At 45.5% G+C, this 27181-nt stretch overlaps 1 protein-coding gene across 3 annotated transcripts in view; it reads left to right on the top strand.

Moving 5' to 3' along the window:
- CPED1 (cadherin like and PC-esterase domain containing 1) overlaps window positions 1-27181 on the top strand; it is a 261549-nt gene that overhangs the window by 137645 nt on the left and 96723 nt on the right. For all 3 annotated transcript variants that reach the window (XM_029617076.1, XM_029617075.1, XM_029617077.1), the window contains 2 exons: window positions 7512-7698; window positions 9944-10112. In XM_029617076.1, coding sequence (XP_029472936.1) covers window positions 7512-7698; window positions 9944-10112 — 356 coding nt within the window. The remainder of the gene's footprint in view (window positions 1-7511; window positions 7699-9943; window positions 10113-27181) is intronic.

Raw genomic sequence — 27181 nt, 5'->3', positions numbered from 1 at the left:
ATTGTCTTTGTCCGGTGTGTAGACTTCGCAAATTCCATCCATTTTTCTTGAAAGCTTTTCTTTCCTTGCCCTCTCCTCTGACCTTCAGTCCCAAGATGGGAAACGTCCTTTGATTAGGCTGAGCTGCCGAAAAAGCTTGGAGTTCTTGCCTTGCCAATCTAAACATGGGTGCTTTATACCAGATTACATACAAAGCACACTGAGACCCTGCCCCACTGAGCTTAGAATTTAAGTAGGTACCTGAATGACGGGGCAATAAAGCGACTGTCTATGAGCGCTAATGGCAGAAGCAAGATTTGAACTCAGGTCTCCTGATTATTCTAAGCAATAGGGCCACCCCACTCTTTCCAATGGCTTCTTCTGAAATGCAAGGGCATCGTCCGCTAACCTGTTTCTCTAGCTGTAACCGATCATGGCTGATCATTCTTTGTTTTTTTTTTTTGTTGCTATTTCATCCCTCTTTTCTGCAGTAAGCACTGGTCCAGCTCTGCCGCTGACTTGACTTCTAAGGGGAAGTCTTCTCGAGTTCCTTGCTTTCTCAGCACAGTCACTGTCTAGCCAGCGTTATTCCTGCCAGAGTTTCACGTCCGCTATCCTGTTTAACCAGCTGCACTTCACCGGACGGTGCAGAAGCAAGAGAACGGTGTTTGACAGCACATCAAGGCCTGTTTTGAGATGCAGCAGGATTTGGACTGTTTGGCACCTTTAGCCCCTGCCAGGCTACAGTGGAACAGTGGAAAACATGTGTTGAAAATTGCCTTTCTCCTGGCCTCCCGCTCCAGAGGTTGCACTCTCACTTGCAGGGAAACAGGGACGGGATTAGCTTGGAGAGGAAAAGCGTGCGTGGTGATTTGGTTTGGAAATCCTTACCTTCTGGCACATACCTCGCCCCTGCCCAGTGTGTGTGTGCTGGCACAATTTTCAGAGGGAAGCTCTGCAGGGAGTTTCCCTTTGACAGCAAGCTTTCAGGTCATACCTGCAGGCCTGCAAGCTCTCTCTGGGCACTGCGAACATTGCTTCTGGCATAATAACTTCACAGGAAGAGAAATATTACGATAAGCCAGTTCTGGAAGTTCTAGAGTTGCCATCAAGAGTGGGCCATGCTTTTGCAGTGTCAGTCATGGTGCAGCCCTAAATTAGAAGCAAAGCTGCCGAGTGCTGAAAATTCAGGGTGGAGCTTGAACTCTGTGCATTTCAGCCGGCTTCCAGTTCAGTGGAACTTTCAGGTTTTCCACTGGGGAAATTTATTGAAAATTCTCCAGCAGCTCTGGGGGAAAATCCAGTCAGAGTCAGCACACATTTCCTGACTCCACACAATGACTGAATCTGCTCAAACTCCAATATAGAATTTGATCTAAAAATGTGGCAAACCAATTGAAGAGCCTGCAAATTTCTTAAAAACATATGAACAAAAGACATTGCCATACTGGGTCAGACCAAGGGTCCATCAAGCCCAGCATCCTGTTTCCAACAGTGGCCAATCCAGGCTACAAGTATCTGGCAAGAACCCAAAAACTAAGTCTATCCCACGCTACTGATGCCAGTAATAGCAGTGGCTATTTTCTATGTCAACTTAATTAATAGCAGGTAATGGACTTCTCCTCCAAGAACGTATCCAATCCTTTTTTAAACACTGCTACACTAACTGCACTAACCACATCCTCTGGCAACAAATTCCAGAGCTTAATTGTGCATTGAGTGAAAAAGAATTTTCTCCGATTAGTTTTAAATGTGCTACTTGCTAACTTCATGGAGTGCTCCCTAGTCTTTCTATTATCCGAAAGTGTAAATAACTGATTCACATTTACCCATTCTAGACCTCTCATGATTTTAAAGACCTCTATCAGCCATCAATTCTCCATGCTGAAAAGTCCTAACCTCTTCAGCCTTTCCTCATAGGGGAGCTGTTCCATTCCCCTTATCATTTTGGTTGCCCTTCTCTGTACCTTCTCCAGTGCAGCTATATCTTTTTTGAGATATGGTGACCAGAACTGTATCAGTACTCAAGGTGCGGTCTCACCATGGAGCGATACAGAGGCATTATGACATTTTCCGATTTATTCACCATTCCCTTACTAATAATTCCTAACATTCTGCTTGCTTTTTTGACTGCCGCAGCACGCTGAGCCCACGATTTCAAAGTATTATCCGCTATGAAGCCTAATATACAGAATGTCCCAAACCCTGACTGAAGACACAATATTGCCCCATTTGTTAGACATCTTCTGTACTCTGGAGTTTAGAAAATGCAGACATGCATACAGTACGTTCTGACAGGTAAAAACAATGCAATTTTGCACTAAGCTTGTGGTCTGGTAAGGGGCAGGATATGCTGAGCGCACATTGTCTTTCCATCAAAGACTGGAATGGGAGGCTCCTCTGTGCTGCCTTGAAGGGTTAAGCCCTGGTCCACTGGGAAGGAGGAGCTGCTGTTCATACCACAGCAGGCTCTGACTCTGACCTTGACTGCATGAGATCTGTCATTTGTGCTCTTGCCTCTTTTGGAAGCTGAGGATGCCGTCACACCCTGCCACTGCTCTAGGGATGAACAAGATGAAATGCTCCTCGGATCTTGGGCCCGATCCTGCCTTCCCAGGACTGTGGGGGTTTTTTTGCATCAGTTCCTAGCATCTGTCCTGTTACTGCTTCATCCCTGTGGTCCTTGACATTGGAAATGAGCGTTCTAGTCTCCTTTCCTGATTAATACCAGCAGAGGGTGCATGTGGACTGACATTGGGGTTACTGAGATGGTGCCGCTGGCCCCCCCCCCCCCCCCATGTCAAGGATCGGCGGACAGAAATGCAGCGAATGACCAATGGATATGGTAGAAGAGGCAAGCCTACGGGATGGATTAATCATATGGACAGGCTGAGAACTTGAAGTCGGACGGAAATTCAATAGCAAAGTCAGCCTCTCCCTTTCTTAATGAGAATAATGAACCTATCTGATGCCTGATTAGTTACTGTGCTGCTGGCTTTTCATACCCTCTTTTACGTTTGGCCAAAGTCTCCGAGCACAGTTTTATTGGCTCAGGACACAATTGAATATTTGACTTTGGTTAATGGGAGTCACATATTTTCTGTAAGAAAGATTTATTAAACTTGTAGACTTCTAGGTCCACCCCCAGCCTCCACTTTCCTTATCTGCTGCAGTATCGTGGCCCCTGCTCTCCCTTCCCTACAATCAAGGATCCTCTGGCCTGTGTGCTTTTGAATTTTTGGTGAGAGTACGGCAGGCATGCGCCACGCTTTCTGTGGATAAATGCTTCCTTCGAGAACCTCGCCTTGCCTGCAGACCATCTGGAGCTTCTTTTCCACTGAAAAAATGCCTTCCTCTTGTGCATTATTGTGCATGGAGGGTCATTTTTGTGAAACAGCCTGCATAGGCTAAAGCCTGCAGATCCCTGCAGACCTTAGCTAGGGGCTTCTGCGCGTGAATCCGCTTTTGAAAATTTTCAGGTCTGCGTGCACACGCACAGATTTACAGCGGCTCAGGAGCAGGCGTTAACTTTCTGCGCGTGGATATGCAGGTGGATTTTCAAACATTGAATTAGCCACGTGAATCCCAGTATTGCCCCAGTTCCATTCCCCTCTCCGCTCTCCACCCCTCCCCTCACGAATGCCTGTTCAGTCTGCCCATAAAAGTGCACAGGAATTCATATTGCGTGCTTGCTTTCACGCGCATTCCTGCTGGGGCTATTTTCAAGATGCACGCACGCACAGGAAACCGGGTTTTACACATGAAAGTGTGTGAGTGTGTGAAAAATCCCCCATAAAGTATTATAACATCTCTGAGGACAAGCGGGCTGACCGGTCACTCAGCGGCCGACATCATGCAGTGGTCCTCTCAGAATCTTCTGAAGAAGCTTGGAATGTGGGATTTCACCCATTATTTAGGCATTAAGCCCATGAAAATGTTTACATTCTAAAGTATAGGCATTTAAGGTTATGTCTTTTGAATATCGGCCTTTTTACGTTCAGGGTTCCTCATGCGGATCCTGAGTTTGAGCATGAAGGAAGTAGAGCAATCGATCTGTAGATAATCCAGAACGGGTACTCGTTCTCATCATGTCCTTGTCACAGTTCCTGTGGCAGAATTTGCAGGAATCAGGTTGCGAGTGCCTCTGCTGTGGCCCCTGGAACTGGACTGTAACTTAGCTCTCGTTCCCATTAGGACGCCGTAGGGGGAGGGATGTGACCTGGGGCCCTAGAGGTGAAGAGCTTTATAACTTTGGGACCATTCACCTGAGCCTTGGTTTTTTCCGTCCCTCGACAGGATCACAGGGGATCTTGCAGGAAGCCTCAGACAGCTTTGTGTTGCTTGCAGTTTAAACTTCTGTGACATGCTCTGTTCCTCATCACAGGACACATTTTCGTTTTCATGCCGTGTAGATATGATTTGGGATTTACAAAACTGCCTGACTTAATGGTCAAGGCTTTGGGAGGATAGCTGGCGCCTCAGATGTGTCACAAAGAATTTTTATTTATTTATTTATTATTTTATTATACCGCATTTCATGACTGGAATCACATCAACCCGGTTTACAATTAACAATGTGTGTAAGGCAGAGAGTAACATAGTAATCAATATTCCCAATTCGAACTTCAAATACAGTAAACAATATTATGGAAATGAGAAAGTTACAATAAAACAGGGAAATTTTCTTTCCTCAAGTTGCGGAACTCGTTCGTTTTGTTTGTAACAGAATGGGGAGTTAACATAATACCACAATAGATGTCAGCAGATAAGGACCATTTGGCTCACCGAGTCTCCCTGGTTGTCTGTAGCTACACTGGTCCTGTGAAGGAATGTTCTCAGTAGTCCACTGTTCAACCTTGAAAGCATTTGCTGTTCTAGCTCTCTCCACCATCCTCCTCCACACGTTCTCTGCCAGCGATATCTCCCAAGCTGTCAGCCATACAAACTTGACTGTCTCCTGCGTTCTGGCTCTTCTGATCACTCTTTGCTGCCTTTACCAGTGTCCACTGAGGGATTTGTGTTACCTGGAACAGAATCAGAGCATTACAACCTTTATTTCATTCCTGGGATGATGGTCTGAATGTAAATAAATCAAGGGTCCAGTCTTTATCAGAGATCGCTGCTGTAAACAAAACAGGAACAGTACGTGAAAAATGGAAGAGTAAAGTTAGGGGAAGAGATTTTATTTAAAAACAAGAGGTGACTATAAACAAAAGCTGTAAATCTTTATTCCAAATTTTAGAAAAAAATATTAGGGAATAAAAGGGAATAAAAGGGAATAAAAGGGAATACAGGAATAAGCAGAGATTCAAAACTTCCTCCATGATTTACTCATTAGGGATAAAATGCACTCACCATGAACGTTTCCTCTTCCCCCAATAATTTGTGTACAGGAGGAAATGGCAAGAGTACATGGAGAGCAATTTTCTTCTCTGCCGAGTGAACATCTACCCTTCCTCACTCAGACACTCAGGCACAACTCTCACTCTCCTCCACTCTCTACCCAGTCCAGGTACAGCCCTCTCACTCTCTTCTACTCTCTACCCAGTCCGGTACAGCCCTCGCACTCTCCTCCACTCTCTACCCAGTCCCAGTACAGCCCTCTCACTCTTCTCCACTCTCTACCCAGTCCCGGTACAGCCCTCTCTCTCTCCTCCACTCTCTACCCAGACCCGTTACAGCCCTCTCACACTCCTCCACACTCTACCGAGTCTCGGTACAGCCCTCTCACTCTCCTCCACTCTCTACCCAGTCCCGGTACAGCTCTCTCACTCTCCTCCACTCTCTACCCAGACCCGTTACAGCCCTCTCACACTCCTCCACTCTCTACCGAGTCTCGGTACAGCCCTCTCACTCTCCTCCACTCTCTACCCAGTCCCGGAACAGCCCTCTCACTCTCCTCCACTCTCTACCCAGACCCGTTACAGCCCTCTCATTCTCCTCCACTCTCTATCCAGTCCCGGTACAGCCCTCTCACTCTCCTCCACTCTCTACCCAGTCCCGGTACAGCCCTCCACTCTCCTCCACTCTCTACCCAGTCCCGGTACAGCCCTCTCACTCTCCTCCACTCTCTACTCAGTCCCGGTACAGCCCTCTCACTCTCCTCCACTCTCTACCCAGTCCCGGTACAGTCCTCCCACTCTCCTCCACTCTCTACCCAATCCCAGTATAGCCCTCTCACTCTCCTCCACTCTCTACCCAGTCCCGGTACAGTCCTCTCACTTTCCTCCACTGTCTACCCCGTCCCGGTACAGCCTTCTCGCTCTGCTCCACGCCCCATTCCTATCCCTCATCCCTTCTCCACCCAAGGGCAGCCCTCTTACTATCCTCTTCCTCTACTCTTCATCCCATTGCAGCCATCTCTCTCCTCCTCCTCCTTCTTCACACTCCACTCAGATGCAGTTTTCTTCCTTCCTCCAGTTCCCCCACCAGCACAACAAACCTGTCTCTCTCCTTCTGTCTCATTCAAGCCTTTTCACGTTCCTCCTTTCTTCCCCAAACTCTCAATCTCATCCTTTCTCCCCCTCCAGCCTTTTTACTCTCCTTCTCTCTTCCCCCAACTCTCTCCTTCTCCTTCTCTCTTCCCCCCCACCCTCTCCCCTACCCTGCTGCAGCTCTCTCCCTCCCCTCCTTGCAGCACTGCTGCTTCTTCCCATACCCCAACTGGAGCCGAAGATGCATCTTTCCTTACCCACAGGGTCCCAAATGGGGCTAAAAATTCTTTGTCACTTCCTAGGCCCCCAGTCATGGTATTTCCCACTGCAGTAGTTGACTCTTCCATGCTATTCCCATTTGGCAGAGGTGGAAGGTTGGTGAACCCCATTATTTCCTATTCCCAGCTGCTGTAAGGGTGTTCTCTGCAGCCTGGCTCCAGCAGCTGCTTCCTAGTCTCATCTGGGCAGGGGTTCGTCACCTGCCAGCAGTCGAAATCAGCTCACCAGTGGTAAGTGGGTGAGTGCATTTTGAAAAGCCTGGAAATGAGTATTACAAAAAGAAAAAAAGATGGAGTAAAATGACAAGGAATAGGCAAGTTGGTACTTTGAGCAATTCAGATAGTACATGCATAATAATGACCAGTCCCATCTGAATACAATACTGTATATTTTATTCCAGATAATGCGTTTTAGAATGGAAATGTTGCCTGCCTCTTAGCTAAAAAGGAAAACATTCAAATTAAATGGCTTTACATGTTGGCTCACAGAAAGTGCATTTGCAACCTTATATTGACTATGCTGGCTTTTCATTTATAGACAATCAGTATGCCTCTGAATTATACTTGCATGTTTACATTGCAATCTGTTTCCATTAGTCACCCAGAGAAGTCCAGATGGGCAGCATAGCTGGAGCTTCCTTATACCCAGTGCCAAACGTGCTAATATCTGTCAGCAGTAATAGGAGCCGTGCAAGCGGCTAGGGTCAGTGAACCTGGTCATTGATCTCGCCAACAACCTGACAGCAAGCAGCAAAGTTCTATGACGTGTTGGATATTCATTCCCTTTCACGGTTCTTTCTTTGATGCCTTCCTGGAACAGACAGGGATGCACTATCTCACATCAGACGGATCTTCACCAGCCCTTCCCTGGACCTGAGTCCTGAATTCAACCCAAGGATCAAAGAGTACTATTCAGAAGTGCCGTTTGACTTGCTGACTGTGGTGATTGGAGCCGAGCCCTCGCACTGCGAATGCCAGGTGCACCTGGACGAGAGGAAGGGACCAAGGTAGAGCGTGGGAACAAGGGACTGTGAGGAGCAGGTGCCACTGTCACAGGGCGTGATTCCTTGATATAGTATTGGCCAAGACAAATAATTATGTCCTTCAGAGATTTTGCAGCGATATCACTTTAAGGTTTCTGAGAGAGGGGTTTTTTTTCTTATCTCCATTTCTCCCACTTTACTCCACATCCCAGCGAGCATTGCCTGGGCTACTCATCATTTCCCTGGCTGACCCAAGGCTGGAGGGGTAAGGCTCCTCCAAGCCTGAATCTCTTCTGCTCGCTTCCTGCGGGCCCCACCAGATGTGGCCGCATAGCCCAGTCTTAGAGCCAGCCCAAAAGGTTTATCATTGTAACCGTTTCAGGTGCCAATCCTGCCCAGGTACGTGGCTGTTATTTTTCTTAAACCCTTGCCCCCCAGGGCAATGAACTGCAAGCAGTTGTTCCAAGAGAAACCTTGGGTCTTGCATTTGCTTCGCCAGATGATTCTGCGATGGAACGTAAGCACCTTGAGTGCTGGGGATTGCCGGCTCTCGCGGCTCAGTGACCGTGGGATACACAGAGAAGCAGAGCCGAGCGCAGGGTAAGAAAAAAGAAAAAAAAAAAAGTCTGTTTCGCTGCGCAATTTTCAAAATACCGCACCCTCTGCCCAAGGCTTTCCTTTCCCAGCAAGGGAGGAACATCGACAGGAAATTTTTTTTTTTTCTCTCTCTCTCTCTCTCTCTCTCTGGGAAGCTGCAGGAAATAAAAAGCCTCAGGCAAAAGATGTGCTTTTGTAAAACTGTAAAAACCGCCCCCGGCGAGTGCAGATAATACACATCGGGGCCAGTTTTCGATAGGTTTCAGCCTCTCTGGCTTAAATCTAGCCAGATAGGTCTTAGATTTAAGCAAAATATCAGCCACATATCCAGCTGGATTTAGGGCAGTTATCCCAGTGCCAGGGATATCCAGCTAAGTGGGTGGGCTAGCACTGAAAATTAGCCCTAGCCAGCTGAATAGCTTTCCTGCCTTACCTTCCTCGATCCCTCCACACTGCTGGGACATTTCAGCAGAGGCAGAATATTTTCAAAGCATCAGCTCCAGCTGCTTAGCTCTGATTTGAAGCGGCTTCATTGCTTCAAAATATTGACCTCCCCACCGCCCCCTCCCCCCCCCCCCATAACAGACCATGCACCTAAAGGACTGAAGGAGCCCAAGACATGATTGGATTGGGCTCCATTTCTCACAGGTTTCAAACTGAGCCGAACTCAGGACTTTGCATGCAAATCCCTGGACACGAACTCGACATGCGGGCTTTATGCCCTGCTGGACCTCCGTCTTAAATCTGGCTCTAGGCTTGCGAGCCGCCCTCCCCTTCCCTTCGGAGAGCAATGTCCAAACTGGCCCGACTGACAGTTTCCATCCTCCAGGGCAGCCGAAAGTTAGGTGCAGGTCAGGAGGGCATTCCCGCAGGCGGTTCGAGTCAGGGGGGGGACAAAATTAGTGTGCGCCCATGCGATGGGTCAATGGACGCTTTTCTATTTTGCCGCTCCCCTCCCCCCCCTTGCCTCCTGCATCAATGGCAGGTGGAAAGCTTGCAGACACTTTCCAGTGGGGCTTGCTTTGCACCTGTTACTCATCAAATGGAAGCAGCGCGAAAGCTTTGTCCAACGTACGCAGGCTGAAAGCACCTGCCTGGCCTGCATGTACGTGGGCCTCCTCTTTCCATCCCCAACCCGAGCGGCCAGAGGAAAGAGAAAACCATGGGGAGAACAACACGTGTCCTTCCAAAACTGCTTTCGTTTGTTTGGGAGGGGGGGGTATTCGCCCTTATTATTTTTTAACCCTGTATAGTAAAATAAGCTCCAGCTTTTTTTTTTTCTAAGTTAGTTTTTTGTCTTAAACCTGAATTTCTAATCAGGAGTGGCCAACTCCAGTCCTCAAGAGCCGTAAATAGACCTCGAGGACTATTGGAGGGATAGATTTGCACACAGGGGCGGCACTGCTTGCAGATCTATCCCGGGCACATTCTTTGTGGTTCTGCTGAAAACCAGGCCTGTTGTTCGGGCACTCCAGGAGCAGGGTTATCCATCCTTCCACTAACCTATAACCATAGCAGAAAACCAGAAATTATTTTAACATGTTGCTGGTGCAAGTTTTTTTGGGTGGCAGGGATTTTTATAAAACTGAATTGGTATTATTTAAAGTCTGGGTATGCAGGTGTTTAAGGAAACACTGTATAGTGCTCTGACAGGATCGCCATTCTTCTTCAGGTTTGCCAAGTATCCTCTCGGCCTGGGCATTAACCAGATCATCATTCTGGTGACGGACGAAGCCAAACTGCCTCCCCAAGTTGTAAGCAGCTACAGGCTCACGGTTTATCGAGAAGAGCGGCCAAGTATGCCTTTGTTCGACGATTACATGATGTGCAGTTTTGTGCAGGTATGCTCATCCTTCTCTTGATAATTTCTTTTCAAAACAGAGAAAATGTCAGCAGAAAAGGGCCATTAGGGTCCACTCGGTCTGCCCATTGCTCTGAGGTCTTCTCCTTCCCCCCCGCCTGTCGTGCTCTTTTGTGTCTATCCCATGCATGCTTGAATTCTGCCACCGTTTTGGTTCCTGTAATCTCCGCTGGAAGTCTATTCCCTGTGCCCTCCACTCTTTCAGTGAAAAAAAATGTTTTCTCGCACTCCTTTTGAGCTTCTCTCCCTTTAGCTTCATAGAGTGACCCCCTTGTCTTGTATGGAAAATGTTTCCCTCTGGTACTTTACTGAAGCCTTCTAGATATCTGAATATTTGTGTCACTTCTTTCACCATTAGCTCCCTCAGTCTCACTGAGGTCCATATCCGGTGAGAGAACAAGCTTTCCGGCTAAAGTTAGATGGATAGCGGCCCATATTTTCAGCAGGATAAACGTCCCGCTGACTATACTGGCCTAACGTGATCTATCTACATGTAGCTGGATGGCTATGTTTAAAAATAACTGGTCAGGTATTTTAATTAGCCGGTCTTGTGCAGCCAGATAACTTTAGACTTGCTTCAGAACAATTTGTATCATTAACTTTCTGCTTTCTTCATTGTCAGTGCCCTACAATGCGAACCAATAAAGGGGAAACCTAATAAAAATAACTTTATCTTGCATTAATTAATACTTTTACCTTGAATTTGTATCAGGACTTTAGTAAAACGGAGCACTCAAGGAAGTAACTTTCAGACATCGCTGTGCAGCCCCTTAGATGCGTGTATATGGCTGTGCAGAGAACTTGCACATGTCAGGTACACGCAGATTATAAAATACACGTATGTCTGCTCCCCAACATACACCCTTATGTTTAGCTGTGAGCGAATACCTGCAGTGCATGGAAAGCATGTACTTTCTCTACCAATTTCATAAACATATAGAGGAAAAATTAGAACTTCTGTAAAACCCTGATTCATACATGGAAGTCGGCATTTTATAAAACATGTGCGTGTAATTAGCATCACCAGTTTACTGATGTCTCCACCAGTTCACCCAGTCCATCTCCACTTCATCGAGACCCTTATGTAGCACTTCATCTTAAACTCCCCCTCCCATCCAACAATAGCAGACAGCAGGCGAGTCTGAAATCATTTCTTCTAGATAATTAGCAGGGGTAAAATGTCATGACTAAGGTGGCTAATGTATACATTTGAATCTCTTATAAAATAGCAATTTATGGGGGTCATTTACCAGACTTATCGCGTGTGATACCAAGATGGGGGCGGAGTTGGCCCTGAAAGAGGAGGAGTCGGGGCATCACCGGGGCCGACTCCGCGAAGATTGCGCAGACGACGAAAAGGTAAGGGCCTTTTCATGTCCTATTTCGCGCCCAATAACTACACCTTCTATGGTGGCGCTATTGGGTGCGAAACCGGCAGCGATCGCACCGCGACGGTGTGATCACTGCCGGCTAGCGCAGGACCGCCCCCCCATTTCGGCCCCCCGCCCCTCATTAAAGTATCGCAGGTCTGCGAAACTTTAGAAAATGAGGTCCTATGTGTGGTTCCTCTGACCCCACCCTGGAACACCCCTAGTCTGCCCTTTTATGCGTAAGTAGATGTGCATGCAAAACCAAAAATACATGCATACTTTTGATGTTTATAAAATACTTACGCATCTGCATAACTCCTTTGAAAATTCACCCCATAATACAATGTGTGAACTATGCTCGCATGCTTTTTCTTGTCATGGGCGTCGCGAGTCTCCTAAAATGTGTGGTGCAGAACTTCTCATAAAACCCATTCAGTCTTCCTTTACTCTTTATTTCCTTGTCCTGCCTTTGGATAATTTCTTGGAGGAGAAGTCCATTAACTGCTATTAATCAAGTTGTCTTAGAGCAGTGGTTCTCAACCATTTTTCTACTGGGACACACCTGGCAGATAATGCGTAATGCTTACAGGCGGGACACACTGAACACTTGACCATCACAGGGCTAAATGTAAACATATACTCTACATCCACAGGAACACCCCCCCCCCCCGCGCCCCCTTCCCAGGCCCCAAACAATGGATGCAGAGCAGAACTAGGTAATTTCAAATATAACTCACTATATAAAAAAGATATTCTGATTCTGGTGCTAACTCAGTAACAGAAACACAAACTCCCTTACTACCTGGCGCACTGTAAAATATAAAATGTAAAAAAAACCCCACTCAGCACGTGTGTAGCAAACCTTCCATACCAATGCAGCACTAATTCCAAGAACTCAGACAGCAATAGCCCTTCCTATGAAAAGGCAGCAGTGCAGCACCAATGCATGTCCTATTGAGAAGATTGATACAAATCCCTACCTACTAGTAAAATACCTCACCTCAGTCACACATACAGATCCGACCTTCACCAAATACAGAATAAGAGACCACAAATTACAAATGAGGAGACAAAAACTGGAATGGAAACCTCAAAAAGCCACTCTGCATGCAGTGCAAAACTGGAGAGATAGAAACAGAAATACAAATCCTCCTACACTAAGCAAAGATAGAAGAAATGCACATTTACAAAACTGACATATTATGGCTCTTGCACCCCGTCACTCCCCTTCCATGCCTCCATCATCCTTCACTTTTCCCAATTACTCCCTTTCAATCATCCGCTAACCCTCATATCCCTGCCCAGCATTCCTGACCCCCCACATCCTCTTCCCTGTGCTGCTTCTCTTCCCTGCTTGACTCTCCCTACCCCAACCCCCTGTTTCTCACCCCTTCCTGCTCAGCAGCCCCCACACTCCCTCTCCCTTCCACCTTTATCTTCCCAGCATCCCCAACCTCCTTTCCCTCACCTTCCACAGGGTGAAAAGATCAGCAGCATCACTCCCAGACTCAGCAGGGGAAGGTAAAGTTTGCTTCCCATCAGGCCCAGAACAGCAGGAGCTGGCAGTGTCTCGCTCTGATCTGGCTGAAGGAGGAAACAGCCTCCCACTGGGTCAGAAAGAGGAGAAGGAAGTGAGAGTAGACTCCCAGTATAAGAGAAGTCAACCAACTCCCACCGGGACTGATAAGGAGACAGCAGTCTTCTGCTGGACCTGCGACGCACCTCCCAGGACCTCGCAACACACCTGTTGAGAACCACTGTCTTAGTGAATAGCCACTGCTATTTGTGGCATCAGTAGCATGAGATCTACTTAGTTTTTGAGTACTTGCCAGGTACTTGCAATCTGGGCTTGATGGACCCTCGGTCTGACCAGTATGCATGTTCTTATGTTCTTATGTTCACTAAGAGTGCCTAGTTCCTGAGCAGAGGACAGCAAACCATTTTATTAGCTAAATCCATTCAACCTATGAAAATAGTAAATACAGCAATTCTTGTGAAAAGTCTGGCAAAATCAAATTAGTGAATGAGCAGGCAACAGTGATGTGTTGGAGGGGTTCCTTGGAGCACCTGTGAAATAATATTATGGAAACAAAGAGTTGTCTCACCAAACAGAGCAGAATGGGTGACAATCCCTTGATAAGAGGTTGGTAGCACATCAGCGGCAGGCAGCTTTTGGTTTGCATTGAATTACAATACAATGGTGACATCAAATTGGTGACAGTCTCAGGGCCAGCCAGTGCCATTTTCTTGTACGGCTGTACAAACATATGGCCATACAATAAAATGGCGCTGACTGGACCTGAGACTGGCGCCATTTTAATGAGATGACCAATGGGGCATCCTTCCTGCCCATTTTACTGCCCAGGAGTGTACCTTCAAGGAAGGGGTAAGTGGAGGATGGGGTGTTTCCTGGCTCTGCTAGCTTTCTGGTGGGGGTTGGTCAGAAGGGCAGGCTCTGGGGCAGTCAGCAGGCTTGTGAAGGATTTTTTTCTCAGGTATTTTTTCAAAACAAAACCAAGAAAACCAACATTTTGAATACATATTGAAACGAAATAGGAACTGTTGTTGACGTTTCCTATTTCGTTTCAAATGAATGCACATCCCTGATAAAGAAATGTACATTGATGGCCAGGCAACAATATTTCTATATCTAATGCTTTTGGAATATTAGTCCAGTACAAGAATGCTGGGCATTTTGTTACAGGCAGCACAGTTGTGGTTACATTGCATTTGTTGAAATCCCAGACTATTTTGTTGACACACTGTTATTAATCTTTTATTTTTGAAAGGCTTAACCGTAGCAAATTATCTTGAAGTAGTGCCACTGACTAGGAATTTTGGAATGCTGAAAATGCAGCGTGCTTTGTAAATGGTATTTGATGTGCATTATACATGAAAACTACTTTCAAGTCGAAACTTAATATGACTGTTCAAAGGCTAGATATAGTCAACTTAGTACGGCTTTGAAAAAAACCCCTATCTATCTAGCCGTTTGATCAGCCGCAATCAAAATGCTATGTGTGCTGGACGGGTTTGCTGAAGACTGACAAACTAGTTTTTGGTCTGCTAAGGGATATTTTTAAATATATCACGGTTCATAGTGGTGCTTTGTGTAAGAACTCTGTCACATCACAAGCTATTTATCCCAAACTCTTACCACAAACCCCATCATGTTCAGCTATCTTCACTTACTATTTTGGCTGTGCTTCCTTTACAGTAGTGCTACTTGTAAAACAGTTCTGAAAATGCGCAGAAGTCGCCTTTCCCTTCCTGGAGATTAAAGCAGCAATCCTAGCAAAAGAAACTAAAAAATACCTGAAATGATCCACTTGGTGGTTAAAACAAAATCATTGAGATTCAGCCATTTCATTATGACTTCTAATTCATTTCCAAGGACAAATAAGTGTTTTTGAGTTTAATGAAAGCTTCCATCTGCTTAGATGCACCTGTACGTAACCCAGGGTGCAACCGGGCTGAGTCTCAGCAGAACTCCAGGCTTGTGAGGCATTAAGAATGGAGGGCTGAATCTGGGGAGGAGGAGAGGAGGAGGTTATATCCAAGCAGCAGGTGCGGTCGTAATAGATTATGCCTCATTTTTTATTCCAAAAAAATGTCCTAAAAAATATGAGATTTAAAATGTTAGGTCAAAAAAAAATAAATTTAAGGAAATCAAAGAAGAAAACTCAAAGAGGAAAACAAAAGAGCAAAGAGGGAGCAAACTGATATATATATATATATATATATATATATATATATATATATATATATATTGAAATCTAGATGATATTGCTGCTTAAACAAAGATATCCTCATGAATCACTTTGACAAAACAACCAGGGATATGCTTTGTTCATTTCATCTTCAGGATTCTCAGTTGTATTTTCAAGGGAACAACAGGCAGGCAACATATTTTGAAATAATTAATGGTGCTGGAGGCTAGAGTTTCTTCTCTGTAAAACATCAACAACAAAATTACATTTAGAAAAAAATATATTTGTGCACTGTGAAGGCACTGGCAGGCTTTCTGCCCGTAACTCATCAAAGCCTTCCGTCCTCAGACTCTTTGGTAACCAAACACCTGTTCCTGCAGCAAAAGGGATAAATACAGTGCGAGCGGATGGACAGCGACTTTGGATGCTGGACTGGGCACAGATGGCACCGAGCAGAGGGAAGAAAAGGTCATTGACAGTGAGGTGGCTTTTCTGAAGTTCTAATCCACGGACCTTTTTTTCTCTGTCTTCCTTTTTATGTTTAATCCTCTCTTGGGATATTCGGGTTTCACTGCAAGCTGATACTGTGCTGAAGGCTGCGGCACAGCGACTGAGCTGGGCTGGAGAAGGGGCTGGCGCTTGTTTTTCCAGCCTTCTGACAAACCTCATGTACTGGAAGTGAGTTCAAGGTTGTTCAGTCAAAGAGTGCGTGTGCTTCCCAGTCACCCCCACTGGCCTCCGATGTGGTTCCTTCTCTGTTACCCGGTGTAATCGTAGCATCCTTCTAGCTTCATCAAAACAAACGTGGCAGGGGGATAAACTCTGGTGTTACTAGGGGGTGCACTGCAAAATGTATACAGATGCTTTTTCGTTTCATTTTGGGTATTGTGGTGTTTTTAAAGTTTTGTTTGATGTTTGTTTCTGTTTGTTTTGTTTATTTGATTGGAAATAAACATCAAAAGGAGCAAGAAAGAAAAAAAAGACAAACTAAAGAACAATAAGGGGACAGATTCCCCCTCCCCCCCCCCCATCAGCACAAAACTCCAGCATTACCAACATTTTAAACTCACCCCCCCCCTCCCGAAACCTCCTACCACCCAGACACCTTTTATCCCTTTTGGGGGGCTTTCCAAAGTCCAAATGTGGCAGGCGTGATCCCCAGTCACTCCTGCCCCTCCGAGCTGAGGCTGAGCCAGTTTGTGGTATGGCCATATAAGAACAAAATAGCACCAGACTCGCTGCCGACTGGCGCCCATTTTTAAATCTTGACTCGGGGTGGGGGGGGGGGCAGGATTGCTTTTTTTAAAAAACATTTTATTTATAGAATTTCAATTTACAAACATAACAATAGTTTGTAACAGAAATATGTGGAAATTCAAAACTGGAGAAAATTACCAAAATACATTCCAATAAAGTCAAATGCACTCCAAGCAGAAATTCAAAAAGGAAATCGGAGAGGAGAAGAATTTTAAGGGAGCATTCACCAGAAACAATTTACTAAAGAGTAAAGGCATAACATAGTACATAAGAACATAAGAATATGCCATGCTGGGTCAGACCAAGGGTCCATCAAGCCCAGCATCCTGTTTCCAACAGTGGCCAATCCAGGCCATAAGAACCTGGCAAGTGCTCAAAAACTAAGTCTATTCCATGTTACCATTGCTAATGGCAGTGGCTATTCTCTAAGTGAACTTAATAGCAGGTAATGGACTTCTCCAAGAACTTATCCAATCCTTTTTTAAACACAGCTATACTAACTGCACTAACCACATCCTCTGGCAACAAATTCCAGAGTTTAATTGTGCGTTGAGTAAAAAAGAACTTTCTCCGATTAGTTTTAAATGTGCCCCATGCTAACTTCATGGAGTGCCCCCTAGTCTTTCTATTATCCAAAAGAGTAAATAACCGATTCACATTTATTTTATTTATTTATTTATTTATTTATTTAAACGCTTTTATATACCGACAACCGTTTGCACATCGTGTCGGTTTACATATAACTTAAAACCAGGGTATATATAGGCATAGCCTTTACATAGAACAAAGAACAATTAAAATACAGTAGTAAAACAAACAGCTAAGTAAATTGGAGGAGGGAGTAAAACAGGGAGTAAAACATCTACCTGTTGTAGACCTCTCATGGTTTTAAACATCTTTATCATAACCTCTTTAGTCTTTCCTCATAGGGGAGCTGTTTCATTCCCCTTATCATTTTGGTCGCCCTTCTCTGTACCTTCTCCATCGCAATTATATCCAGCATTAATAATTAATAAAACAAGGAAGCACAGGAGAGGAAGTAAGTGGCCTGTGGGACTCAACAAAATATTTTAGCTGTTCAGGGAGGAAAAAAATAAAACATTCGTCTCCTTTTTTTAATTATACATTTACATGGAAAACGAAGAACAAAGGTAAAACCTAAAGAAACAACATCCTGACGAAACGCTAAAAAACCTTTTTGTCGAATTTGAGTAGTAGAGGCTAAATCGGGAAAGATTTTATCAGATGAGCAAAAGAGATAACAGGATTCTTCCTAAAGTAATTTCTCATTACAGCATTTAAATCTAATGAAGAAATAAAGGAAACTAATAAAGTACCTCGATCAATAACATCCAAAGAAGAATTTTCAAGAAAGTTAGACAAATCATTTTGAAAGGGAACATTAGCTACAGACCCAGAGGATCTAGGTTTAGGGAGAAAAGAACATGTATTAACAGATGGTAAATTTTCAGGTGTAAATCCCAAAACCTCCTGAAAAAATGTCTTTAACGTTATGTAAGGAATCTCTCCAGCAACTCTAGGAAAGTTGAGAAACCGCAAATTGAGATGCCTGTCATTATTCTCCAGGTATTCAGTTCGTCTAGAAAGGGCCTTCACAGTGGCTACATTGAATTCCTGGACTGTCTTTACGGTGTCTTCAACAATAGAAACTCTAGAGGACACAGAATTAACCTGGGTCTGTCAGTCCGACAAATTCTGTTGAAAATTAGAAGAAGAATGATTATCTTTAAATTAAGAGTATTAAGTGACCCGAAGCTAGCCCCAAGATCCCACGGGGCTTCCAAAATCACCACCGCTGGGCGAGCTGGAATCGTTAAGAACTCACCGCCTTCAATATTCCCTGCAGGTGGGGGAGATAAAGATGGTAGCAAACCCATCCTGGGGGCCAAGCTCGACTCCAAAACCGTCTCTCCAATCACTGAACAGTCTCAAGAGGTCGCTCACAAGAAGGCCCAGCGGCACTGAGCACGGAAGCGGAGCCCAGCCCAAGCGGTAAATCATGGAGAGAAGCCCCCTCCACTGCAGGCGCCAAAATGGCATGATCCCAGGGCCCCGCGGAGGCGCTGTCCGACAAAGGTCTCAGCGCAGGGGGTGGTCGATGATCTGGACCCAGGGACGCCTCCTCTGCCGGCACGCACGGATCTCCCAAACCGCACCGCACATCAGACTCCTCGGTTCCTGACAACACTGGTGAGGACATGAAGCGAGTTATTGCCAGTTACTGTACAGAAAAGGGGAGAGGGTCCAGGGGGGAAATCTGAACCTTCCCCTTACGCTTTGGAGGCATCTCAGTCGGTAACGCTGAAAATCAACAAAAAGTCAGGACAGCAACGCCGCACGTCCTCTCTATGCTGCCATTTTGTCTCCTCCCCAGGCAGGATTGTTTCTGTCCCATTTGGGTTTCAAAAATCCAATGAGTTTTGGTGGGGGTTTTGTATCATATCTCTTTGAAACAGCACATAACAAGCCAGGCCGCGTCATTCCATGTTTCATGTCATTTTCAAATGAATGTACATCCCTAGGAGTTATCACAGCACATTAGACAAGCATAAGAGGTGCTGGTTTTCCTGTTATTTGGATGGAAATTTGTTGCAACACCATAAGGCAATTAGGAGGAGAAAGTGGAAATAATGAAACATTTTTTTGCTGTTATTGGTCCTTGGAATACAGACTTCTTTCCACCCTGTAGGGGAGCCCCAGGAGGTCATGGACCCTGCCCTTGGCCAGGAGCCTCCCGTGAACCCGTGTGCTCAGGACCAGATCGGGATGGGGCTACATGGGTTGAAATCATTTTACTTATGTGGGGAGACTCTCAAATTATTCTAGTAGTACAAGACATTTTTGGTTGGGAGTTCCCCAAAGATTCTATTGCATAAAGTGCCTTAAAAATTGTTTGAAACTGCACTACTTGATGGTGCCTGATGTAATACTGGATTTGGTTAGACCTTCCATTCACCGCCCCCAGTCCACTCGTCTGACCAGATCTGCCAACAAAGGTACCCTCCTTGTGCCCTCACTTAAAATAGCCCATCTCTCCTCGGCACGCGACCGTGCCATCTGGATTGCAGGCCCTGCCCTATGGAACACTCTGCCACCCGACCTGCGCCTTGAACCATGTGCTATCAAATTCAAAAAGAAACTAAAAACGTTTCTATTTAGACAAGCCTATCCAGAATAGTCTGCCCATAAACTGGTCATCCTAAATATCACTACATGGTATCTATGCATTCCTCATATTAAGGACCTAGTTGTTTTGTTAAATCCTTTTCTTCTTGGCTGCTCCTTTGTTTTCCCCTCAAAGTTCTTCTTCCCTGTTAACATGTAATTTCCAAGCCTATCTCGTTCATTGTAAACCGGTATGATGTCCACTACTAATACCGGTATATAAAATTTTTTTAAAATAAATAAATAAATAAAGTATTGGGTTTTGGTTTTTGGTAATGTAAAGGCATGTGAATATTGATGTTTTGGGTAATATGATGTCCCCTTAAGTTATGGCTGATTTTGATTCTTTGGGAGGTGTCCTACAAAGATATAAATTTGGGGTAAAATTGGTGGGGGTGGCCTTTATTAGGTTGCAGCTTGGGACGAGAGGGACCTCCACGATGTAGAGTCCTGGGGTAGCCAGCTTGTGGGTTGGTGAGACCTGAAGAGCACTACTGTACGAAGGAAACGACCTGAGGCCAAGGACTGGAGATCTTGCAGTTCTTCCCCTTTAGGATCTTGCTGGAATGATGAGTTGGAGGAAAGGCGATTCCTCCCCACGAGGAAGAGAGAGCCTGGACAAGGAGTTGAAGGGAATGTCCAGAGATGAGGGGAAATCCATAGAGAAGGCTGGGGAATCCTACATATTGTTCAAATGTGAGGTCCAGGGCAAAAGAAGAGAAGTTCCTGAGGTCATGAGGTTGTAGTAGCCCTTGAGGTTGGGTTTGAGTGACTAGAGAAGTTGTAGAGAGGAACAGGGGAAATAATGGAGGATTGAAAAGATCTCATTTCCATTCATGTGGACTGGGAGTATGGTACATTAACCCTTGGGCTCCCAGATTGTTTATTTGGAGTGTATATTTTACTCCGACTGTGTATCCCATGAACTCTGATTATTCAATACTGATTGTTTATCTTCTCTTAAAATGTACACAGTTGCCGGCTAAGCCTTAAGTGGAGTGGCTTTCTTTTTAGAACTTTTATTAATGCCAGCACTAATTGAGGAATAGAAGGGGATTAGGTTCATGGAGGGGGAAAATAGTCAATGCCCTCCCTGACCAGCCAGAAACAAAGTATTCTGCCCCACTGCTTCCAATAGGATCCACTTCACCATCTGCAGGACCCAAACTGTTGAACCCATAAAATAAATTAGAGAGCCTGACCCTCACCATATGGGTACAGATCCTCTCAACATTTTATGTGCCTGGTGATTGGGGTTACACTAGAACATCAGAAAGGTATTCAGACATATCTTTGGCCTTTTTGGATCAAGTATACAATGGCACATTCTTTGCTAATTATGGAACGTTTATGACATATCTGGAACAAGGTATAATGATTATTTTTGAGGTGATTCTTTTTTAAAATCTAAAACACATTTTATTTGTGGTCTCTTCTCTGTGAGCCCTCTACTTCTTTGTGCAGGGGACATACTCTGTCCTCGTTCTTTTTCCCCAGGGCATGGATCCTTCAGATTGTGAGAAACTGAATCACCAGAGCTCAAGGGGGATACTAGAGTCTCTTTCTCCTGTTCACTCTGTCTTGAATGTACTCGCTGTTTGCTGACCTTTGCCACAGGGATCATCTCCAAATCCCAAAATACACTGGATACTTGTTAGGGGTGTCCAAAATCAAAAACTTTACTGCAACAAAATCTTCAGCCCAATCAAATGGTGCTCTTCAATTGATCTTAAAGACAGATCCAGGCGCACTTTTGGTCTCAGTCCTGCTCATCTTAGTGAGTGTCCCTCAAGGTGGCAGGCACTAGGGAAAACCCAGCCCTCCAGGTGGGAGAAGATGGGCTACTGGTGGGGCACTGGGATCTCCTGTCTCCTCTAATGTTAAACGAGATCTTTCAGTTGGAAAATCCACTCTGCAGAGACTTGACGCCTTACTCCTTCTCCTGGGCTGGAATGGTGTCAAACATTCCTTCCAACAAAAACAGGAGCACAATCTTCTTCACAACAAGGAGGAAAAAAATCCTCCCCAAAGGCAGGAACTGGAATCCATGAAAACATTTCAAAATAAAAATCCCCAAATGCTCCACACCAAGACAAACCTTGCCAGACCAGTTGCGTACTGGGCCAGGGATCTCCCTCTAAACCTTTCTTTTATATCAGGCTGTCGGGGCTGAAGTGGGAGTCACTCTACTGATCCTCCTCCTGTTTCAAACTCAACCCCAAACTCCCACACTACATTGAGCATCCTGCTACTGTTTAGCCAGGTGGAAGACGCATCCTCTGTCATGCACCCTTCTTCACTCCTTACCCAAAGCTTGAGCTATGGACATCTAGGGGGTCTCTACATCTGTCTAAAGACAGCAGGGGGTCTGGGTGTTGCCTTAAGTATTCATTTTGTAAGAAGCAAAGTTGGAGCTGGCACAACCTGAATTGGCCCTCCAATAAAGGTGGGGGGGGGGGGGGGGGAGGAAGATGCCATCACCGTTGCAGATTTTGGGCATGCTTGGGACCACATATGGAGGGCAGTGGTAGGGAAAGGGTTAAGTGGTCAGGTAAAAGACATGGAGAGTTGGTGTTGGGTTCAGTATGGAAATGTACATGTGCATCTACCTAAGGCGGACAAATCTCAGCTGCAGAGGAAAAGTTTACTCAATGAAATCAAAAGTAAAGTTTGGATGGAGCCGGATTTTGTTCTTACTTTGTTCACTAGTGTTATATCAAATATGTCAGCAGAAAAATGAAAAGGACATGGTTTTCTAACAATCCATACAGCCACCAAAACAAGTCCAGAACATCTGGCCACAGATACCTCTTGGCCTCTTTCAGAAAGTCAGAATTGGTCCCTAAGCACCTGTTAATCTTGTAACACCGGGCACCAGGTGTACACTCCAGAGGAAAGAAACTAGCTTGCCTTTTTCTTTCATGACAGTAGATTTGAAGAACTGAGATGCACATTTTTTAAAAATACATTTTGGTTATTTTATCCCCCTTTCATCTCAGTTACCAATTTTGTGCTTTTAGTGCATTCAGATGTTCGTAAATTAAATCCATGTCAGCCTTTAGGACTTTCACTGTGGCTTTTGGCCAGATCTGTTTGTTATTTAACTGCATTGTTTTGCATTTGCCATCAAGGTCTCCTGCAGGATATCATACTGGGCAGGCGGGTACAGCATATCACAGGCTTTCTGGGGGGGAACTAAAAGGCTGGTTTGAAATTCATAATCGTGCCACAAGATTGGTGGCCTTTTTTTTAAAGCATTGATTTTGTACTAAATATATAGGGAAATGTTTCATTTTCCTCACATATTTTTATTTTATTTATTTATTTATTTATTTATTTACTTTTATATACCGGTGTTCGATTTTACATATCACATCGGTTTACATTTAAACAAAATTTGCAGGAACTCATGCGTTACCTTTGTCAATATTTAGTACAATAACCATTAGTAGTTATTTCTGGGATCCTATAGCATACTATTCATTGTTCTTAATTTACAATTTCTTGGAACCATTCTGAAAATGCTATGAATGCTGGATGACTAAATGAATAACTTGTACAGTAGGAAATTTCCTAATTTGGAATGGTTTGGGAGAACTGAAAAACGATTGAATTTTTTCCAGAATTTCAGAAAAAATTCATTTTTGGGTTAGCGCGCACTAACGGGAGTTAGCGTGCTCCCGTTAGTGTGCTAACCCGAAAATCGGGGCCCCCCCCAAAAAAACCCAAACTGCGAGAACAACGAAATTCCTGTGGGGGGGGGGGGGGCCCTGAAACGAAGCCCGAGACAAAATCCTAACCCGAAGCACATCTCTAATATCTTCATTACTATCTTGGGGGCTAATTTACTAAGCTGTATTACTGCAATAAAGCATGCTGTTGACCACTTAACAAGCAATATTTGCTGGCCCCATGCTGATAAAGCATGTTAATTGGGGTTAGCGCCCGTTAATCTGTGATAACACAGCTTAGCACACACAAAATTTAGGCCCAATGCAAATTGAAAATGAGCTGGGTTGCATGCAATGCATGCAAATCAGCTCATTACTATGGAGGAAGAATAACACAGTTTGCGGTAACGTTCACAAGCTGCAGTATACTCAAAAGTTAACTACACTGCAAGTTACATTTTTCCTGGGAGCATCAAAAGATTAATGCACCTGGCAAAGCTCCCAGGGCTGAAATTTGAAGGCAAAGCCCCCTACCATGCAAAAATCTCTAGTGGGGAAGGGCATGAGCTCACACACACCCCCCCCCCTCCCCAGCCCGAACTGGGCCATCATACAGGAAAAATGAGACCCCTCGGTTAAGTGCCGCCCTCTATTGCCAAGCCACACTCATTTAAAAAAAAAAAAAAAAGTGCTGTGTCTCCCTCCGCCGTCAAAACCTATCATCACATTCTGATCCTTCCCAGAATTATCCTGAGCTCCCTGAGGTCTAGCGGTGGAAGGAGCGATTCCCAAACGCTCTTGTGCAGTCCGTGCCATTTTCCAAAATGGCTGACCCTGTGAGGAGGCAAAGGAGGGCCTGGGGTCAGCCAGTGCCATTTTGAAAAATGGCACCAGCAGGGATGAGCACACCCGACTAAGTCTGGGAAGGGTCAGGAAGATGGGGGGATAGGTCCCAGTCATGGGGAGGAGCGTTATTTTTTTTTAAATATGTGAGGCTTAGCCAAGGAGCCGTTACTTCCTTTATTGGTGACCCTGGTGGAGGTGCAGGGAAGGGAGCAAGACCTTCCCCACTAGACCTCTTGGAATTTCTGGATGGGGGGGTGGATTCTTTGACTGAGCCTGATGGCCCCTTTAAAAGATGGCCGACCCAGAATGTGGGGGCTGCCATTGTGCAGTGCCATGGCCAGGAATGTGTGATTTTCCCAGCTATGACTGCACGAGGAAAACTCCCTCTGGATTTACTAAACTATGATAAACTGTGGTAGTCAGGTTAACCCAGGTAATAAACTTTGTGGCGATTTTCTGAAAGGCAAAACAGCGTAGGAAGGTGCTGTTTTACTGCAGCTCAGAAAGGTAGGTAGGTCGCTATGTAGAACACATACAGAGCAGATGTACAAAAGGGTTTTCCCATTTTTGCCCTATGTACTAAGCATTCTTCCCCATAGACACAACATGGGAAAAACCCTTCAGATATCTGGCTCATAATGCAAAGTATTACAATTAAGTGGCTAATTTAGGTGTCGAGGACAGAGAGAGAGAGAGAACACTTTTCATTGCCCCCAGATCCTATTAATCTCTCAACAGAAGACACTGCAATATCTCATGAGAAAAGTCTTTTTTTTTTTTTTTTTTACCTAAAACGTGACAAGTCACATTCAAGAAGAAGAAGAAGCTCATTCTATATCTAGACATGCTAATACACTGATTATATACACTCCAGAAATTTCTGCTTGTTTACTTTAGTCAACCAGAGGAGGGCTGCTGATATTTATCCATCTCCATCTAAGCCTCCAATCCGCATTTGCTTATGATCTTTCCGACATAGCTATTTATACCTGGCACATTGCCCTTTTCAGGGGCCTCAGCTGGTTCTTGGCCAGAGAATATTTGTAGAATGAGGAATGCAGAGAAATGGTTCATCTGCCCATTTCTGGTTGTAGTGAGACTATAAGGACCAGCCTTCAAGATCAAGAGTCCATTAAGGCAAAAAGCAAATTTGCATTTCATTCAGAATTCCATTGTGCTAAATCATTCTGCTAAGATTTCTGGCTCACTCTCCCAAACCGATGAGAAGGTGTCAGGTGATAAGGCAATACAGTCTTTTTAGGAAGTAAGTGTCACTCCTGACGGAGGCTAGCTCAACGCACCCCCTGTCATGGATGCACTGCAACTGGCTCCAGATCCAGGTGCATCTGCACTGAGATGCACACTACCTCCTGCCCACATGAATTGGGATTGTGATATGGCTGCAACCTTGCCTCCACTAAGGGTACCTGACACATGCTCTTCATATAGCCAGAGTGCTCCTGACCAAGCTCACTGTACCTTAGTATTCAATAGGGATGTGAATCGTTTTTTGACGATTTAAAATATCGTCCGATATATTTTAAATCGTCAAAAATCGTTAGAGCCGCGATACAATAACAATTCCCCCGATTTATCGTCAAAAAATCGTAAATCGGGGGAAGGGGGAGGGGAAGGGGGAGGGCGGAAAAACCGGCACACTAAAACAACCCTAAAACCCACCCCGACCCTTTAAAATAAATCCCCCACCCTCCCGAACCCCCCCAAAATGCCTTAAATTACCTGGGGTCCAGAGGAAGGGTCCTGGTGTGATCTTTCACTCTTGGACCTCCGTGCGTTGTAGAAATGGCGCCGGCGCTACCTTTGACCTGTCATATGACAGGGCAAAGGTAGCGCCGGCGCCATTTTGTTTTTTTTTGTCCCCCGACGGCAGGAGCGTAAGAGATCGCTCCCGGACCCCCGCTGGACCCCCAGGGACTTTTGGCCAGCTTGGGGGGGGCCTCCTGACCCCCACAAGACTTGCCAAAAGTCCAGCGGGGGTCCGGAACGATCTCCTACCACAAATCTTTTTCCGTACGGAAAAAAAATGGCGCCGGCCGTACGGCAACACGATTCGACTGCAGGAGGTCATTCCGGACCCCCGCTGGACTTTTGGCAAGTCTTGTGGGAGTCAGGAGGCCCCCCCAAGCTGGCCAAAAGTCCCTGGGGGTCCAGCGGGGGTCCGGAACGACCTCCTGCAGTCGAATCGTTTTTCTGTACGGAAAATGGCGCCGGCCATACAACGTATGGCCAGCGCCATTTTCCGTACGGAAAAACGATTCGCGGTAGGAGATCGTTCCGGACCCCCGCTGGACTTTTGGCAAGTCTTGTGGGGGTCAGGAGGCCCCCCCAAGCTGGCCAAAAGTCCCTGGGGGTCCAGCGGGGGTCCGGGAGTGATCTCCTAATCTCCTGACGGGGACAAAAAAACAAAATGGTGCCGGCGCTACCTTTGCCCTGTCATATGACAGGTCAAAGGTAGCGCCGGCGCCATTTCTACAACGCACGGAGGTCCGAGAGTGAAAGATCACACCGGGACCCTTCCTCTGGACCCCAGGTAATTTAAGGCATTTTGGGGGGGTTCGGGAGGGTGGGGGATTTATTTTAAAGGGTCGGGGTGGGTTTTAGGGTTGTTTTAGTGTGCCGGTTTTCCCGCCCCCCCCCACTGGACCCCAGGTAATTTAAGGCATTTTGGGGGGGTTCGGGAGGGTGGGGGATTTATTTTAAAGGGTCGGGGTGGGTTTTAGGGTTGTTTTAGTGTGCCGGTTTTCCCGCCCCCCCCCCACTGGACCCCAGGTAATTTAAGGCATTTTGGGGGGATTCGGGAGGGTGGGGGATTTATTTTAAAGGGTCGGGGTGGGTTTTAGGGATGTTTTAGTGTGCCGGTTTTCGATTTACACGATTTACACGATATTTTAAAAACCCAAACTGTGACGATCCGATTCTCTCCCCCTCCCAGCCGAAATCGATCGTTAAGATGATCGATCACACGATTCACATCTCTAGTATTCAAAA

Source organism: Rhinatrema bivittatum, chromosome 9 (assembly GCF_901001135.1).
Source record: "Rhinatrema bivittatum chromosome 9, aRhiBiv1.1, whole genome shotgun sequence".
Classification (NCBI taxonomy): Eukaryota; Metazoa; Chordata; class Amphibia; order Gymnophiona; family Rhinatrematidae; genus Rhinatrema; species Rhinatrema bivittatum.
Note: the sequence above shows the minus strand (reverse complement) of the source record. Positions and strands in the feature narration are given on the sequence as shown.